This window comes from Phymastichus coffea, unplaced genomic scaffold (genome assembly GCF_024137745.1).
Source record: "Phymastichus coffea isolate CEN01 unplaced genomic scaffold, Cenicafe_Pcof_1.1 PCOF00001, whole genome shotgun sequence".
In the NCBI taxonomy this organism is placed as follows: domain Eukaryota; kingdom Metazoa; phylum Arthropoda; class Insecta; order Hymenoptera; family Eulophidae; genus Phymastichus; species Phymastichus coffea.
Genome location: NW_026706812.1, coordinates 16862247 through 16880372, shown reverse-complemented (window position 1 = coordinate 16880372; position 18126 = coordinate 16862247). Strand labels below are relative to the sequence as shown.

The 18126-nt window shown below is 38.7% G+C and overlaps 4 protein-coding genes across 10 annotated transcripts; 3 read left to right on the top strand and 1 right to left on the bottom strand.

Moving 5' to 3' along the window:
• Positions 1 to 163: 163 nt before the first annotated feature.
• LOC131669651 (serine/threonine-protein kinase 11-interacting protein) lies at positions 164 to 9464 on the bottom strand. 4 transcript variants are annotated; one of them, XM_058944816.1, is made up of 23 exons: positions 9304 to 9464; positions 9077 to 9176; positions 8796 to 9004; positions 8481 to 8720; positions 8177 to 8417; positions 7806 to 8102; positions 7533 to 7726; positions 6785 to 7109; positions 6218 to 6510; positions 5851 to 6019; positions 5670 to 5748; positions 5422 to 5596; positions 5081 to 5207; positions 4839 to 5015; positions 4113 to 4190; positions 3030 to 3165; positions 2653 to 2774; positions 2398 to 2565; positions 2084 to 2274; positions 1914 to 2011; positions 1637 to 1839; positions 1262 to 1566; positions 164 to 1019 (listed from the first exon to the last, which is right to left on the bottom strand). In XM_058944816.1, exons 4-23 carry the CDS (start codon positions 8712 to 8714, stop codon positions 804 to 806), a joined length of 3828 nt encoding a protein of 1275 aa, XP_058800799.1. In that variant the 5' UTR covers positions 8715 to 8720; positions 8796 to 9004; positions 9077 to 9176; positions 9304 to 9464; the 3' UTR covers positions 164 to 803. The 4 variants fall into 4 exon arrangements, with proteins under 4 accessions (XP_058800799.1, XP_058800879.1, XP_058800712.1 ...); XM_058944896.1 differs by lacking the exon at positions 8796 to 9004 and having other exon boundaries at positions 8481 to 8716; XM_058944729.1 differs by lacking the exon at positions 8796 to 9004 and having other exon boundaries at positions 165 to 1019.
• A 133-nt stretch (positions 9465 to 9597) lies between these two features.
• LOC131670502 (lipid droplet-associated hydrolase) lies at positions 9598 to 11960 on the top strand. 4 transcript variants are annotated; one of them, XM_058946351.1, is made up of 5 exons: positions 9598 to 9951; positions 10116 to 10187; positions 10503 to 10844; positions 10975 to 11166; positions 11243 to 11959. In XM_058946351.1, exons 3-5 carry the CDS (start codon positions 10536 to 10538, stop codon positions 11681 to 11683), a joined length of 942 nt encoding a protein of 313 aa, XP_058802334.1. In that variant the 5' UTR covers positions 9598 to 9951; positions 10116 to 10187; positions 10503 to 10535; the 3' UTR covers positions 11684 to 11959. The 4 variants fall into 4 exon arrangements, with proteins under 4 accessions (XP_058802334.1, XP_058802416.1, XP_058802259.1 ...); XM_058946433.1 differs by lacking the exon at positions 10116 to 10187 and having other exon boundaries at positions 10522 to 10844; positions 11243 to 11960; XM_058946276.1 differs by lacking the exon at positions 9598 to 9951 and having other exon boundaries at positions 10020 to 10187; positions 10522 to 10844.
• Positions 11961 to 12316: 356 nt separating this feature from the next.
• LOC131670700 (LDLR chaperone boca) lies at positions 12317 to 13802 on the top strand. Its single transcript, XM_058946561.1, has 5 exons — positions 12317 to 12739; positions 13036 to 13110; positions 13209 to 13369; positions 13437 to 13581; positions 13654 to 13802. The coding sequence occupies exons 1-5, from the start codon at positions 12572 to 12574 to the stop codon at positions 13738 to 13740; spliced, it is 636 nt and encodes a 211-aa protein (XP_058802544.1). The 5' UTR covers positions 12317 to 12571; the 3' UTR covers positions 13741 to 13802.
• A 1911-nt stretch (positions 13803 to 15713) lies between these two features.
• Positions 15714 to 18051, top strand: LOC131670214 (ankyrin repeat domain-containing protein 65-like). The gene is made up of 2 exons (XM_058945667.1): positions 15714 to 15827; positions 15883 to 18051. Exon 2 carries the CDS (start codon positions 15911 to 15913, stop codon positions 17879 to 17881), a length of 1971 nt encoding a protein of 656 aa, XP_058801650.1. The 5' UTR covers positions 15714 to 15827; positions 15883 to 15910; the 3' UTR covers positions 17882 to 18051.
• Positions 18052 to 18126: the final 75 nt, after the last annotated feature.

The window sequence follows — 18126 nt, the reverse complement described above, 5'->3', positions numbered from 1 at the left end:
TATACTTAAAGTTATACTTTTTATTAATATTTAATGTAATGGCTGTCTATTTTATATTACATCATATTTCATCATTTGTGCATAAAATTCACTGCAATTAACTATGGTAAAAGTGATAACTAAAAAAGCAATAGTGAGTATTTTTAACAAAGTTTATTTTATATAAAAACAGTTTTAAATAAAAAATATGTTTAGATACAATTTTTTATTAACATGTCATTTATATCTGCTAATTACTTTTTTTGAAACATCTTAGGAACAAATCAAAGCAAACATTTTCTAGCCGAGTAAACGGTGGGACAAACGATTTTCTTGTAAAATTACTTGTATGACTTCATAAATTTAACCTGACAAACAAAAATAACGAAAATTCGCGTTCAAAAATTTTTAAATACACTTTTTAACGTAAAACTTATATATAATTGTTACGTAGATAAAAATTACAATATATTTGATGAATATTTAGTTAGCGATCACTAGAAAAAATTTGAAACACGCAGGACAAATCCAATAACTAAAATCAATTCAAATAACGGCTCAATTTACAAACAATTTTTTTACAATGTCAACTTTTGAAAATCACATCAGTTGGCCAATGGTCAATTATATACAAAATCAACAACACATCATTGCCGCGTCTTGAATCTAATATCGCTGAAGACAATGCCGTAGAGGAAGTAAAGATAGAGGACGCAGGCAACAACGAGTTGCCTCACATAGACAATGTGACGCACAAGTCGCTCGCAGTATAACCGCGGAGGTGATTGATAAGCGAGCACCACTTCGTTATTATTCGAGACCTGTCACGTACATCCCTCTGCTTCTGTCGCCCTAGTCAACATTGTATTTGCCTCACAGTTAATCTGTAATGGCACCGAAAACAGCTCCTCCCACGGAGGACGAATTGAGTTTATCACTGCCTCTGCAGCACTCAGCGATACAAATTCCAGTGTCCAATTAGTTTCTACATCAGCCACCTCGTCAAGGAAACTCATCTTTAAAGAATTGCCAGTCAAATCCTGAAAAGGAACAACATTTTAGTTTTATTTATTTATAATGCGTCAAGCATTTTAATTAATATAGTTGAATTACGCCCATATATAGAAAATTACATATGAAACATTTTTGTTTGAAACATTTTTTCGAGATTTCGAATTAATTTCGTTAAATAATCGAAAGACTGAATAAATGGTCAACATTATTTATCACAATTATTCAGAGAGGTGATTATTGATAAAAAAGTTTTTTGATAAATGCTTACCACTTCTATTAAATTACTCATTCCCTGTTCAGCTACGATAGATGGTAGTTTATTGCTCCCAGATAAAAGCCAGTGAATTTTATCCTGCGTGATGATTAGTGTAGAAGAAGTAACGATTAAGCTAGAAACTTTGAGCTTCTGAGTTTCATGAGCGAATTTAAGAACAGCTGAAGAAAATATCGCGAGTAATCTGATAGCATCTTCCTCTTTGTGATTTTTGGAAGACTTGAGGATATTTTTCATAGACGTATTGTAGTATTGAGGTACCGTAAATTCGACTTCACAGCTGGCAGGAAGCGGAGAGTCTGAAATTAAAAGTTGCAGTGGCACCACAAGTTTTCTAACAATAAATTAGCGTAATTTTTATTTGCATACCCGTGAGATAAAATAAAAAATTAGACGTCCTCTGAAAGTCTTGCAATATACAAAGGACTACGTTGTTGGTAACATTTTCTCCGGGTTTATTAGGCTGCTGCAATTCCACTAGTACACCTTGTTTGAATGATAACGGCGCGAAAGATCTGAGTCGATCTACCGTCCAACTGCATTCTTTATGTAACCAACGTTGAGGGTCTTCACTGAAAAATGTTGGAAAAAATTAGTGATCTAAATGTTCATGTTCATCTTTTAAAACACAATAAAAACAACATACCCTTCTGGTCCACTAATTCTGAGAATGTAAAGCTTGGCCGTCGACATGACTAAGCATCCGGGGAAGGGATCTGGTGATGTTTGTGTTAGTATGTCAGCCTGGATGTAAAAAAATAATCGTTACACACGAACGCTGAATTAAACTCGAGAAAAAAAACTATATGTACGTACACGTAGCAAAAACGCAAGATCTTCGTTCTCATGCTCAAAAACATTCAGTATAATGTGAAGCTTGATCCTGTGATCGACGTCGCTGAAATTTGTGTAGGAGTATTGAATGCTAGTGCCGATAAACTCGGAGCTTTCCTCCGATTTGGCGATTGTGTCTTTAGAAGCCCCAATTTTCATACTCTGAAGTAGTTCTGATAGAAAAGTTAAGAATAACGCATCGTAAGAGGCACTCACAAAAGAACGACAATTTGCTGTTGGACATACTACCACAAGCTTCGAAAGCAATATGAGTGAAGATGATAGAACGAACTTACCGCCAAGCATCGACGTTAAATTGGCGACAGGTGCAAAAGAGCCCTCCGAATCCACGATATCGGCCTTGACCGTTTCGGCATCGCTGACGCTTTTGCTGTTAGAATCAATCTTATCTAACTTGAGGGATTTGTTTTCGTAAGCGGTACACACACTGTCAGTCAATGAACCTGCGAATGAGGTTAGTTTGCACATATATAGAGGCATCGTTCTTTGATTAAAAGCGTAGATCAGGACGGCAATGAAACGGTTCAAACCTGATGAGCTACTCTCGGTCAAGCCCGCCATAAGAAGACTGGTATCGGGGATTGTTAATAACGAGGGAGCTACAGCCACGCGTCTTTCTTCCGACGATTTCTTGCGCTTTGGCGTCGTCGACCTAATTAACGGTTACACAAATTGGCAATCGGTTAGAACAGCTCGGCTTTTCTCGTCTACCAAAGCTTGTTTCTTATTGACATGTGCGCTTTCAACGAACTAGTCATTGCTGAATCAATCACACTCTGACAATTTGGCAATTCGGCGAGTTAATCGAAAGCATCGAACGAGTATTTTCTCAAAATATTCTCAATTAAATACTGTTTTTCACATTTAGCAATGAACAAACGGCACTCGCAAGTCGAAAATTACTTACTTCGATCCATCGGAAAGAACTTCAATGCTACTTTGGCTTGGATTGCTTAGTATTTCAATATCACTTTCGTACTTATTATTAACTGTTCCAGTCGAAGGCGTTGACTCTCGGGATTCTTCTAGACTCGTAGCTGAACCTGGCGTTCAAACCGATCGTGAGAAAAGTAACAAATACTTACGTAACAAATACTTCGATAGCTTAGAATGCAAATTTTTAAATTGTGATAACTTATAACATGAAAAAATGTGTATGATATGGATTGTACACTAAAACTTGTGTAAGCATTGCTTTGATTGATTGCATGTTTGCCAATTAAACTTTCATTAATCAAATGAATAGAATAATGCACAATAAATTCATTATCCACTAGTAATCATAATGAACTTTGATTTAAGTCAATCAAATTCAACATTGTCTACAATGTCGAATTTACAAGATAAGGTTTACAACGTAAAAATATAGTTTCATTATTGAATAATGATCAAGATTTTGATACATATTGAAAAGGTCGCGATATTTAACCAAATGAACCGGTATAAAATAATGATATCAAAATGAACACATCACGATTTTATCTCTGCTCGAAGTTCGATATGCATCTACTTTTCAATCGTGTTAACAAATTTGATTTTGCACACACGGATGATACAAAACTTACTAACTTGATAATTGTTAAAATTGTTGTATTTAAGATAGATTGAATAATAAGACTTACATTACGATATTAATAAACGTGGTGTATACAATGTCTTCATATTATATAGCACGAATAGGAAATTTTTGAAAAAAAAATTGTGTATATTACCAAAGCATTCACGCTTGCAATATCTAAAAGCATTTATGTAGGTAAAGTTGGATGAAAGAGTTCTGTGTATAATCCCAACAAAAAATGCTTGAAAAATAACGTTTATATTAGACTGCCAAAAAATGATAGTGCACGATAATACAATTTTCCTTGTAGACGTTGAAAATTAATAAAATAGAAAACAAAACAACAAATAATAAGCAAATAGGAATTAGGAATAGTATGAAGTGGCATTTAATCGATCTGAACGATAAAAAATAATTTATGACTAAGCTTACAGCTGATTTGAGCTTGGGAGTGAGAGTCGAAGTGCTTTAGAGTAGTGGCGATGGATATAGCTTCATTTTCTGTTCCACCTGCACCGGGGATTAGTTATTGTTACGCAAGTCCAAATTAAATCGAACCAAAAAGAAAATGTTTCGTACTCAATTATACTGACCTATAGCCAGAAAGGCTGTATTATTTATCATTTACAATCTGCAAGTATAGCTAATTCTAGCTTTACTTGACAGACGTCTCTACATTTTATGATTATTTATGTCAAATTATCACCGAAGTTTTTTTTTAAATGGTTTCATACCAGTTGTCAAAAAAAAGGCTCAAAATTATTCCTTCATTGAAAAACCTCTAAAAATGTTGAAACACGTCACTAATTAGGTACTAGCGTTGCTAAAAATATCAATAAAAAAATTAACTCATTTAAAGCTATATTTCACTATTTTCGATTACAGTAACTTTCACAAAAGTATACTGCAATATAATTAATGTTAAACACAAATATTGAATATCGAAAAATATAAAAATTAATACATATTCTACACGCCAAAAGCATGCTCGTTAGAAAATTATTACTTTCAATTAGTAAATTAAATATAGTTCGCGAAAAACTAAAATATGTCGTTTATTAAAAAATATAAATGCAAATCAAATACTTGGTCCATAATTAGTCATTACATTTTCATTAATAACTACTCTACTTGAATAAAATTTTATAAAAATCTCACCGATGCTAGACTGAGAACTTGAATGCGGTAGTCGAGCTTCGCTGCCAGCGTCTTTTTGCATCTCGAGCTTTGGCTTTTCCGTTATTTTTTCTAATGGCCCACTCGCCGTAGCCGGAAGTTCATCTGTTTGGATAACCAGGGTACTTTTACATGTTGGGCATTTGAGTGGTCCCTCAGCTGAATCAAAAGAAATTTTTTAAATAACTTGACTGGATAATAGATAGTTACATGAGAATATATACCAGTCGAAGATGTAACAATATTGTTGTCGCCATCTTGAGAAAAATGAGTCGAACATTTCATGCATTTGAAGATTTTTAAAACTATAGGTTGAGTTTTTATCATTTCGTTAAGAGTTTGTACAATTCTCTGAAATAGAACAAAAGCCCAATATTTAAGTTACCATATTATTTGTACATACGTAATTAGGTGATTGTAGTTTATATGATGTGTAAATAATAACAATTTGAAACACAAGTTAATATATAAAATTATTTGAATAAAATTAAATAAAATATGAACAGCCCTAAGAGTTCAAATAAGTAACAGAATAAGATAAGAATGCAGTTTCAATTATAATTACTTTAGCATCGTCGAGCTCGACAATATACGTTCTAGCTTCTCGATCTTTTCTTGTGGTATCAAACGTAATATCGATAGTCGTCGGTACACCTCTACCCAAAACACAAGAAAGTACCGTATTTGTGGCCCAGCGGTATTTAATCTTACCGCTTATTGAATCTCTTTCTTTAATGTCCCTAAACAAAAAAGGAAAGACCGATTTCATATGTAAACTATCTAAATGTAATTAATTGAATTTTTGTAACTTACTCTTGAGATATAATTAAAAAAATCTCATCAACGTCACCCGTGCCTTTTTTCTTTTGAACTAAGTACAGATCACCTTTTTCTATATCAATATAAAAATAAAAGTTCCAATTATTATTGAAAAAATTAGCGGACTTATTATTTAGGTGTTATTTTAAAAATATTAAATTGGAAAATAACAAACCTTCTTCAGGGTCATAAAAGCTTTCTTGCAGTTCTTGCACTGCTTTAATTGTCGCATTTTCATCTGCCTCGTTCTCAGTTTCAGGTTCAACCACGATACCTTCGTCAGTACTTTCATATTCTCGCAAATCTGCTTTGATGCCGTCTGTATGTTTCTCAATAGTTTCGACCTATCAGAGTAAAAAATTTTCTTCAATCACTTTAAACATTGAAAACTATTATGATATTTTTCTGTATAATTTTTTAAAAATTGATCCTAGCGCCGATTTGTGCATTAAAGTTGTAAGAAATTTTCACTGCAGTATTCACTTAACTATTCAAGTTAAATATTTCGATGAAAGAATATTCTAGAAAGTAAAATTTGTTACCTGTGTGCCTTGGTCTTTAACAGCTTCAGTTCCAATAACATGCGTGTTAACTGTGCTTGGTAAAATCGGAGACACAGATAATTCAGTGACTGCAGCTACGGCTGCGGTGAAATTTTGTTGATTATCTGTGAACGATGAGGATAGCACCGGAGGAGTGGAAGAGGGTGTTTGTCGCAAACCCATTATATTCTGGACGTGAGCGGCTGAGTGACTACTTAGCCAATTTTCCTCGCCATACTTAGCTCGTAATGCCAAAATTTGGCGTTTGGTTTCCAAATGATCCATCGACGCTTCTGCAAATCAAAGTTCAATAAATAAATGTTTATATTACTAAAACGCCATTATAAAATAATATTCATTATATTTTCTAAAAAATTATCATTCAATATAACATACAGGATATGATAGATAAGTAATAATTTTCTTTAATTAAAAATATTTAAAATCTATTTTTTCCCCTCTGTAAATGCAAATTCATATTGATTCGAGTACTTAAATAAAATTTAGGTATATAAATCATATTTTCAAAATGTTTTTGTTTTTATTCTTGAGTTCATGTTTACTTACCAAGCGAGTTGGTATACGACGAAGCCAATTTCGGTTTCGATCGTTCTTTCACTACTTCGTCTTCGGCAATAACCGCTTCCATCATATTTTTGCGCTTTTTCAAGGTTTGCCTAAATCCGGACATCGAAGCAGTCAAATCCACGCTGATTTCCAGTTGATTCGTCGAACCGCTATCCTGAATTTGAGTCTCTAACGAGGCAGTCAGGGAAGGCATCGGATTCGGCACATTTGTTGAGCGATGCACTGTTGAACGAATGGCCGAAATGCGGTTTTCCGAAACGAATAATTTCTCTGAGTTATTCAGTGGATGATCGTCCAATACAAACTGTTAATTAAACAACCATTCTTTAATAAAAGTAGCGGTTAAAAAGCATAATACGTAGTATCTTTTTTTAACTTGATAAAATGACGTTAACTAATATTATCTTATATCAGTATAAGAATTTAAAAACGTTAATATGTTTAGTCAACTAGTCAATCGTCAAAAGATTATTTTTATCTTTCCTGGCAAACCAATCACACTCATGACAAGTTTTTGTTAAATATTCATACTAATACCAAATGATAATCTAATAAAGCAATAAAAACTTAGTGCAGAATAGTACTAAAAAAGGATATTAGTTATTTACAATCAATTAATCTCAATTACAATCTACAGACAACATTTTGCATATTTATGTAAACTAATATTAAATAATCTACTACTACTATTATTAGTATCAAATTTTATCGCTTAAAATATCGTCACCTTGCTGTCACTGAGCGATGGATGCAAATGTTTGATAGTATGTAGTCTGTGACGAGGATGATAAGCCATTGGATTGCCTTTCAAACAAACCCACATAAGCATCGACATTGTTTCCAAAGGCCAGAGCATTGAATGATCCGTTAGACAATTGTACGATAGGTCTAGTTCAACTAAGCTATCAAGACCTTGTAAACCTATGTGCAATGCATTAAGAATCATGAGAAATATAGCTTTAAAAACAAGTATATAATCATAATATAAAGATTAAACTACCGTGTATATTATCAATATAATTGTTCTTGAGTATTAGTTTTTGTAAAGTATGAAATGTAGCTTTATTGAACGTAGGGACAGATTCTAGACTGTTATATCCTAAATGAGCATTTCTTAAATTTGGCAGATATTCCAATTCTGTAGCTTTGATTATTGAATTATGGCTCAAGTCTATCATTTCTAGCCATGGAGCAAACTCAAGAGATTTGTCTAAGTGTGTAAGAGCATTGTATGGCAGTGCTAATCGATGTAATGATCCCCAAACAAAGCCTGTACCTGCATCGGCTCCACAAGATGCTATAAATTTTTTTCCTATTGAAACTATACTTTTTTCACATAATACAGAAAAAAGGAATAGTGAAAAAATTTACCCAACAACTCATGCACACTACTAACTCCACGACCACCTGTACAAACAATGCATTCAAGTTGACCTCTGATGCCCTGAATTCCTTTGACCATGTCTATAGGGACTTTTTGTAATTCCAAATACTTCAAATGTCTAAATTTTGTGATATCAACAGGAACTTTTATATTGTTGTGGCTGTTCTGAATTTTAAGACCAATAGTTTTTTGCACAAAATCATGTAAGAATTTGATATCTTGGAAAACCTACAAAAAATATTTCATCAAATACAAAAAATAAATACTGCTGTTTTCTTAAATTAAGCTTACCTCATTGCGAGAACTATTACACACTTGGAAAGAGGATTCCAAATCATCTGTTTCATTAATGATCATTGAAAACGTTTCATTCAGATTATAAAGTAATTCTGTGGACAAAGACAACTTGCTTGAGGCACTTAAAACTCTATCACCTTTATCCCTCAAAAGTCTGGCAAGCTGAATAATCTCTTGCATACCAGCGGGGCTTGCATTGTTAATAATAGCACCCTCAGCTCTTGCCATGGCTACCTACAATAAGTATTTTCAAATGACTTGCAAATTGAAAAGAACTTAATCTATTCTATATTTAGTTCTCGTCATTACAGAATAACTACAAAAATCTATAGAGATATGTTTACTAGGCAAATGAGCACAGTATGATCTTTCAAGATAAAAAGCTAGTTTATCTCAATTGTTTCTAACTGACATCATTTTCTGAATTGCCATCAGTTATCATGAAAGCTTCAAAAAATTTGTTTGAATCAATTGAGCATCAAGACACAATCAATGCATCATGATGCACAATAGAATGCCTAGAATTGATCAGAATATTTGTTATAGGAAAGAAAGTAAAGATCTTTCAAATTACAAAAATATTCACTGACCTTTGGGTATTGAACTTGAAGATGCTTGTCAAAAATTTATCCAATTATCAGACAATATAAACCGCCGAACCTTACGGTCGACAAGCATCGTCTTGTGTATCTGCGAACGTAAACAAAGGCGAAAAATTAACAATCACTCACGCAAGCTATGCAACTAGGAAAAACAATAGTCAAATCGAATTATTATATAAGTCCGATAAATCGGGATAATAACAAAGCAGACGGACCTGGTGATCATCCAAGCGTTGTGTGGAAACGGGTTCAAAGCGAAAAATTGTAGGACGGGCCAAGCCAACGTGACTCAGAATGGTTTACTTGTTGTTCAGCTTGTCAAGTCCTCCATCACTACTTGTCGAAAACGTGTTCTTGTTTGTGTGTGTTTGCCGTTTGCCACTTTCCCTACTTATACTCCCGTTCGCACTTCGCATGCGCAATACCGTATATATATACGCATTGCAACGTCACATGCAATGCATATAGTCTCCTTAGCTGAACCGATATTGTACATGCTCGTCAGCTGATTAAGTTGATTCATTGATATTTTCTATAAAAGAAAAATAAATATATGTGTATGTAAACACAGTCTCCATAATGAGAATGGCCAGCAACATAAGTCCTGTTGTGTACAGGAGCAATGCATTATGTCTGTCTTCATCTTGTTAAAATGCAGCATTCCATTTTTTAAACTAATTACGCCATTCTATGACGTGATGAAATAAAATATACGATGTTAGCATTTAATTTCAAAAGAAAACCTTTTTTTCACATCATTATATATTATCTGATAAAGATGAAAATTAATTTCTTGATTATATTTACCGCGCGTTAACAAACTATAAACAACTAAGCTATCTACGGGGGACAAACATATATAGGTATATAAATCCATGCTTTAGTATGATCGCAGTATCTGATCATCTGATGATCTTTTTTTTAGTCTTTATTTCTTGCAGTTTTCGCGAGTTAAAAAAATTAAGTAGATAGAAAAGAATGGTCTAGAATATTTTTTTTAGAAATTCACATCAAATACCTTTTGCAGTGTCAAAGCGACAATTTATTATACAGGATCGCATTTTGAATAATTTTTGTCATATAAAAATCAATTAGTTAGGTAAGAAAATATTTATTTGTCGTTGTTTTAAACATATGTACGCTTCAATTATCCACATAGAATAAATAATATTTCGGCTTCAAGTTAATAAATTAATGAATCAACTTTGTTTATGCATTGTAAGACTTTTAATTCTATTTAGAAAACTTTTGATATAAAATTTTTAAAAATATTTTGAATTGATACAAATTAATAAAATGTATTACATTTGTTCAGAAAGGAATTAACTTTATTAATTACAATTTATCAGACAAAAAAGTAGTTATAAATAGGGTGTTACACATTTATATATCTTTTATTTTATGTTATTGGCAGAAAATTAAATTATTTATAGTGGAAAAGAACAAAATGCATCGTGCAACTATTCCAGTTAATAATGTACCTACAGAAATTATTACATATAATCGCTGGGTGGAAGAAGGAATAGCCATGAACGGAAAAAATGATATTGTTATTATTATTACTGGAAATCCTGGTGTACCTGCCTTTTATGAAGAATTTGCAAAGCAACTTCAACTAAAACTTCCTAGTGAAATACCAATATGGGTTATAGGTCATACTGGGCATACAAAACCACCAGATAATGTTCCTGATTGTTATCCAGATACCAAAACCTTTAGACATTTATATGATTTAAAAGGAAATTTAGAACATAAGGTTTGTAGTTTATAAAATACAATTTATATCAAATTTCAGCTGATATAAGTCAATAAAATGTCGGATTGAATTTGAAGGGTAAGGAAACAATTCCTTATAATTAATAGTAGTAACCGTGTTTATTTTACAGGCAGAGTTTATAAAAAAGTATGTACCACCAAATGCTAAAATACATTTAGTTGCTCATTCAATTGGCAGTTGGTTTACTATGAACTTATTGAGAGATAAAGGGATTGCTGATAAAGTTGTAAAATGTTATTTATTATTTCCGACTATTGAACGAATGGCTGAAAGTCCATGTGGTCAATTTTTAACAAATATAGTAAGCTCCAAATATTTTATAACAGAAATATCAATTAGTTTCATATAAATTAACTATAATTTGTTTACAATTCTAGATTTTGAGGATAGCTGCTTTTATCATGTTTATGGCATGGATATTTACTTTATTTCCTCATATTGTGCAGGTAATTTTAGTTAGGATTTTTGGTTTATTTTATGGAATACCTACCAACTGTACAGATGCTGTGTTACAAATGGTTCATCCAATACCACTTAAAAGAATTTTTTTGCTGGCTAAGCAAGAAATGATTGTTGTAAAAGACTTGGACAATGATTTGATATCTCAGCATAAGAAAAAATTATTTTTGTATTATGGCAGTAAAGATGGTTGGACACCCATACGTTACTATGAAGATTTGAAAGCCAAATTTCCTGATGTTGATGCTCATTTAGATAGACGAGGATTTCAACATAGTTTTGTTCTTAAAAATGCTGTTGAAGTTGGAAAAATGATAGGAGATCTTATAAATGAATCCATATCATCAAAGATAACATAAATCTTGTTAGTTTGTTTTCTTAAGAGAGATATATGCATTTAACAACATTTGATTTCTAACTAGAATTAATCTTATAGTTCACTGAGATTTTTCTTTTCTATGTAGAAAACTGAAAATATTTAATTTTAATAATGACTATTTTTTTAAGACTGGTTCTCACAATTCATATTATGATGACTCAAAATGTGATGATAAATTAAATTATTATACATATTAATAATAGTACCTCAAGATGTTTTTCTCATTTAATAATAAATTCAAACAGCGTTTTTATTTAATGTTTTAGCCAAAACCTTGCACACATAATAATTACATAAATACAATTTTTTTAATTTTGATTTCAACAGAGTGTGTGGCACATATACTATTGATTGCAAAAAATATTAAAAAAAGAAATTTTTTTATAGGCCCTTTTTTTGTAAGCATCATTAACAATAAAAATAACGGTTTAAATATTAAAAATTAAAAAAATTCATTTTTTAGCTCTTTTTTTTGCAAACATTATTAACAATAAAAATAACGGTATAAATATTTTGATAAAATAATTATCATTAATTAACGTGACATGGATGGAATGAACACAACTAGGACACAGAACATCCGTAAGCGCTATGATGTAAAACAATAATTTCGCTCGCCGGATCGGCCGGATATTCAGACCCGGCAACCAGTGGGCCTATTGGATTTGTCCACTTGGCGTTTGATACGGTTTCAACTACGTCTGCGATCCATCCATAAAATGATACAAATACTTACAGAAAAACGTGGTATAAGTAATTAATCTTGTGATTGACGAGTACATATTCCTTTTAGTGCTTCCAAATAACATAGATACTCGAAATTTAATACTGCAAGACATAACCTTGATCAGTAGAATAAACATAAACAATGAAGCTCAGAACTCTCACTCCAAAATGCAAGTTAATTTTGCTCATTACGTTCTATGGAGTGATGTGTGTTAATGCCACGATAGAAAAGCCAAAACCTAAAAGAATTGGCAAAGATGTAAGAGATATGACTGATGCTGATTTGGAGCATTTACTGGACCAGTGGGAGGTATCAAAATTATTATTAATTAATGATAAATCACAAAATCTAAATAAAAGAATTGAGTTATTGCCAAGGTATTTTAAACTTTACATGTTTAATGAACAATTATTTGACATTTCAGTAAAAATGAAATATTTTTTTACAACATTTATGGTAATAACTTCTTATTATTCAATTTTAACATGAAACCATTGAATCAGCTAGCAAGAAATAAATTGATAATTCGGCAAAATTTAGTAAAATTAAAAATTATGCAAATTTAATTAAAAAAATTACATTCATGTGCAAAATTACTTTTGCAGGAAAACGAGGAGCCTCTAGAACCAGATGAACTTCCAGAGTATCTTAGGCCTCAGCCAAAAATTGATTTATCCAATGTTAGTAACACCACTTCAGTTTTTAATATTTTGTTTTATCCATTTTTACTAATAAAATAGAAGCTAATTGAAATTCAATCTAATTCATTTAATTTCAGGTAGATTTTTCAAATCCTGATAATATTCTTAAAGTATCAAAGAAGGGAAAAAGTATTATGATGTTTATTGATGTTAATCCAGAACTTTCTGAATTAGAAGCAGATAGCATTTTGCGAATATGGCAAACCAGTCTTCAAAATAATCACATTGTTGCAGAACGGTACCTAATTCATTTTATCTGTTTGAATCTGAGTCATAAAAATAATTATTATTTCAAACCATTTTAGATATCCCATTGATGCAAAAAGAGCAATATTCATGTTCAGAGATGGAGCACAAGCTGTTGATGCTAAGAACTTTTTGATCGAACAAGCTGAATGTTCACATGTAACTTTGGAAGGACAAAATTATGTTGGGAAACATGCATCAGTGGTAAATGAATTATATATATAGCAAGAAAATTTTCATATGCTGCATTGTTGTGATAAATGAATTTATTTGCAGGCTGCAAAAGAAAGATTGGACCAATTCCAACCAAAACCAAAAGGTACTGTAGAAAAAGTGGATTTACCTCCGAAAAATGAATTGTAAAGTCTTTTTCATAACAAAAGCATTTTATTCACAATAAAATTTGTGCTTAAGATTACAAAAAATATTTTTTTGTTAAAGTAATATAAGAACAAATTTAAATTTTCAATTTATTGCCTATCTGTTATTTTTATTTTATAAATAAATGTTTTTTACCAAAATATAAAATTTTTTACTAAAAAATGCTTTATCAACTATCATTGAGATAGATAGATTAAGTATAAACTTGTTTTGAGAGTGTATAGCTTAAATAAATACTAATGAGGGATAAGAAAACTTCGACTAATCACTTAACATTTAGATTCAACAATTATCATATTGATCATTTGATTATTTTGTTAAACTGGTTTTGCTTGTGTAAGCCGATGCACTGTTTAAAGCTTTGACTTCTCGTTGCAATTCTTTAACAACTATAGCTAGAGCTTGAGGATTTACACCATTTTCACACAATCTTACGCAGTAACTTAATGTTCCTGGATCCAAATTAGTATTGAGTAGCTTTGATATTCGATATAATGCTTGAAATGTTTTTCTTGCAGTGTTTATCTGATGGTGTACAGGTTCCGGCATGTTGGCCTTGCTGGATTTCTTTCTGAAAAATTATTAAATTTCAGTTCAATAATTGTGACAAACGAATTGGAGAAACGAAAGATATTTCAGTATCCACGTTATGGTTGAAAGGTCAAAGTAAATAAGTAAATGAGTAAATAAAAGAGGTAAACTGACAGAATAAAAATACATAACAAATTTAAAATAACGGCCAAACTTACCCCTCGAGGTTTGACAGCTTTTCAGGCTAATTCGACACTGTTTACGATGAAAATTTGGATATAGTTTTACTTGGTGTTTTTATAACCTATGAGTGTCGAAGATTTCATGAAAAACCTACGACACGAAAGTAAATTGTGAGAATAATTATCCAATCTCGATTTAACAGGTCTGAGACTGGATTATTATATATACTCAATTGAAATACGCATATCGCACGAGGAGAGCAGAAGAGACTATAGACAACATTCAACAATAACTTGCATGAAAGAAAGAGGGCGCAACGCGCAAAACCTGAAAGCGCGCGAAAACGTAAATAATGATGGCTTGATCAATATTGCCGTAACCATGATAACAAACCATGCTATAGAATTGATATGCTTTGAGAAATCGATACTCCAGTATAGCAGTAAAATAATATAGTACATCGCTGAGTTTCCAGACATTCGTTTCGCCTTTGAACGTTGAGTCGTTGAAGCGCTAGGTTTCGTTCGCGAAGTTGTACACCTGCTCAATCATGAGCTACGAAGAGGCCGATGATTCGAATCGAGGAAAGAAGGAAAGAAAGCAGTCGCTACTGGAGAAGTTTGATGTTCCAGTTGAGAATTTATCGTACGAGTACATTGGACAATGCTCCGATGCCAAACAGCTTGAACGCATAGTACGGATACTAAGGTAACTCGAAGCGTTTATCTGCTAGCGGATGCTTGATTTCGCGTTGCGCCGACTGACGAATAGGTCAGGCGAAGAGGGCGTCTATCCGCACCTGACGAACTTCGCCGAGGAACGTTTGTCGGAGGTCCGGCCGGACAGCGCAGTGCTGCGCGTGCCACAGCCCGTGATCGCCAAGAATCTCCTGGATCCAAGTGAAAGGGGCCAGCTCGACGGCGAGATAGGCCACTGGACGCAGCAGATGCGCACGCGGGATCGAGACCTCAAGGACGAGAAGAGCCTGGAGGCCGAGCCGCTGCCGCGGCCCGCCGTCAGGACACCCGGCCGAGCGTCCAAAGTGAATGCGACCGCCGAATCATGCCGTGCCCGAGTACGGTCATTAGACGAGCGTCGCTCCGCGCAAAGCACCCGGGCTCTCTTCGAGGGCCGAGCCGCCGGTAGATGTAGCGAGCGATCGAACGAAGTAGTCGCGTGGGGGGCTGTGCTCTTGCTCTGAGTGGCGCGTTTGGCCCGCGTATTGATTTTCCGGAGAAAACCTACGCGAGCGCTCCAGCAGCGCGCGAGTGCACGTCGCGTTCTCAGTGCACGCAAGCGACTCCGCGGCCCCGAGCACGGTGCATCCGCGAGCCGAGGATCCGCCGGCGGAACAGGTCAGTGCGACTCGACGGCCGCGCGTGGACGCTCAGCGCGTCGAGTGGCTTGCAGGCGGCGGTCGGTGGGGCGCGTCAGCCCGATGAGCGGCTCCGACAGCGACAGCGACAGCGATGCCGCCGCGGAAGGCCGCGAGCAGCGCGCGCGGCGCCTGCGCGCCTTCGAGCCCTACTTCGAGGAGGTGGTCCGCCGGGGCGGCTTCGCCGAGCACACGAGCGAGCGCCCCGGCGGCGGCGGTGCCGACTGTACGGCCTACATTCTGCTGTGCGCGGCCATCCTGTGCGGCGACCGGCGCGGCGCGCGGCTGCTGCTGCGTCGGCACTGCAGCGGCCGCGCAGCCCGAGCCGACCCTGGCAAGGACGTGCCGCTGCAGCTGGCCGTGCTGGCGGGCGAGACGCAGCTGGTGGGCTTGCTGCTGGCGAGCGGCGCGCGCGCCGCGGCCTGCTTCCGCGATCGACGCCAGCCGCTGCACCTCGTCTGCGATCGGCGCTGCAGTCCCGCGACGCCCGACTCGACGCGGCTGGCCATCGCGCGGCTGCTGCTGGCGCACGACGCCGAGGTTGACGCACCCGAGCGCCGCGCCGGCGACAGCCCGCTGATCCTGGCGGTGCGCAGCGGCTGCGCCGAGCTGGCGTCGCTACTGGTGCGCGCGGGCGCCGATCGGAGCTACGCCAACCGGCGCGGCGAGACGGCGCTGCACGCGGCGCTGACCGAGGGCGCGGGCCCGCGGCTGCTCGCGCTGCTGTGCGCGGAGGGCGCGCCGCCGGGGCCGGGCCTGCTGGCGGGCGCGGCGCGCCGCCTGGCCAACTGGGGCCTAGGCGCGGCGCCGGAGGGCGGTGCCGCGGCGCTGGCACCCGTGCGCCTCCTGCTGCGCCGCGGCGTCGCGGTGGACGCCAGCCTGGACGCGCGCGGCAACCGACTGCTGCACCTGGTCTGCCAGAACCGCGCGGCGCGCGCGCTGCCGCTGCTGCTGCGCCACGGCGCCGACGTGGACGCGCGCAACGACGAGGGCCGCACGCCGTTGCACTTCTGCGCCGAGGCGCAGCCGGCGCGCCGCGTGGCGCTGCTGCTGGAGCGCGGCGCGGACGTGGGCGCGCTGACGCGCGCGCGCCAGTCGGTGCTGCACTTCGCCGCGGCCAACCGCAGCCCCGCGGTGCTGGAGCTGCTGCTGCGACGGGCGCGCGGCCGCCTGCGGCTGGACGCCACCAGCGAGGACGGCCTCACGCCGCTGTTCTGCGCCGTGTGGGCCGGGCGGCGCGCGTGCGCGCGGCTGCTGCTGGACTGGGGCGCGCGCGTCGACGCGCGCGTGCTCCACGGTCAGGTGGTGCTGCACGTGGCCGTGGACCAGCGCCAGCCGCGCATGGTCGAGCTGCTGCTGGAGCGCGGCGCCGACCTGGGCGCGCTCGACGACCACGGCAACAGCCCGCTGAGCTTGGCGCGGTGCCAGGCCACCGCGGCGCGCGCCGACGAGTCCGACGGCGGCGACAGCGCCGACAGCGCCGATAGCGCCGAGGGCGAGCAGGCCGGGCCGCGGCTCGGGCCAACCGAGGCCGTGCGGCGCGCGCTCGCCCGCCACGGCGCCAGGCTGTTCGCCACCGCGCCCCGACTGCTCGGCGAGCGCGGTCTGCGCGCGCTCCGTGGCGCGCCCTTTCAAGAGGCCTTCGACGAGTGCCTGGCCGAGCTGGAGCGCGTGAAGCGCGCCGGGCCGACGCCCGAGGAGCCGCTGGGGCTGCTGCGGCTGCTGGCCGGCGGCGACGCCGAGGCCGCGCGGTGCGCGCGCGATCCGCGCTTCCTCGAGGCCGCGGCCGCCGTCGACTTCGCGCGGGCCTTCCCCATCTACGGCGGCGCGCTCGGGGCCAGCCTGCGCCGGGCCGTCGAGCGGCTCGCACTGCTGGAGCGCTGCTGCGCCAGTCTCGACGAGATCGCGCGCGGGCTCGGCGAGAGGTGGCTGGACGCCTGCCTGCCGCGCCTCGTCGCCGAGCACATCCTCCAGTACCTCAGCCTCGCAGAGCTGCGCCGTCTGGCGTCGATAGCCCAGCGACCAGCTCGATAGACGACACCTCCGTTTCTGTAGCGGGACTATAGAGAACCAGAATAAATACGTTTTATCGTTTCGAACGACCGACCGACTGTCCCTTATTTGCGAGCCTGTCCGCGCGGCAACCGACCCTCTGTCACAGACGGTCGTGGCCTAACAGTATCAATTGTGCGCTCGTGCAGTCAGCGGAGCCGCGCGTGGACCGAGGCAAGAGACTGAGCTCCTACGATTACTCGGCATGGGACAAATACGACGCGGAC

Excerpts from the sequence above, each read along its gene's own strand:
- LOC131669651 (XM_058944816.1), bottom strand. The coding sequence starts at position 8,714 with ATGGCAAGAGCTGAGGGTGCTATTATTAACAATGCAAGCCCCGCTGGT. Across the intron at positions 5,208-5,421 it reads TCGAGCTCGACGATGCTAAA|AGAATTGTACAAACTCTTAA; the intron begins GTAATTATAATT and ends GTTCTATTTCAG. Across the intron at positions 4,191-4,838 it reads AAGTTCTCAGTCTAGCATCG|GTGGAACAGAAAATGAAGCT; the intron begins GTGAGATTTTTA and ends TCCCCGGTGCAG.
- LOC131670214 (XM_058945667.1), top strand. The coding sequence starts at position 15,911 with ATGAGCGGCTCCGACAGCGACAGCGACAGCGATGCCGCCGCGGAAGGC.
- LOC131670502 (XM_058946433.1), top strand. The coding sequence starts at position 10,536 with ATGCATCGTGCAACTATTCCAGTTAATAATGTACCTACAGAAATTATT. Across the intron at positions 10,845-10,974 it reads AAGGAAATTTAGAACATAAG|GCAGAGTTTATAAAAAAGTA; the intron begins GTTTGTAGTTTA and ends TTTATTTTACAG. Across the intron at positions 11,167-11,242 it reads GTCAATTTTTAACAAATATA|ATTTTGAGGATAGCTGCTTT; the intron begins GTAAGCTCCAAA and ends TTACAATTCTAG.
- LOC131670700 (XM_058946561.1), top strand. The coding sequence starts at position 12,572 with ATGAAGCTCAGAACTCTCACTCCAAAATGCAAGTTAATTTTGCTCATT. Across the intron at positions 12,740-13,035 it reads ATTTACTGGACCAGTGGGAG|GAAAACGAGGAGCCTCTAGA; the intron begins GTATCAAAATTA and ends TTACTTTTGCAG. Across the intron at positions 13,370-13,436 it reads AATCACATTGTTGCAGAACG|ATATCCCATTGATGCAAAAA; the intron begins GTACCTAATTCA and ends AAACCATTTTAG.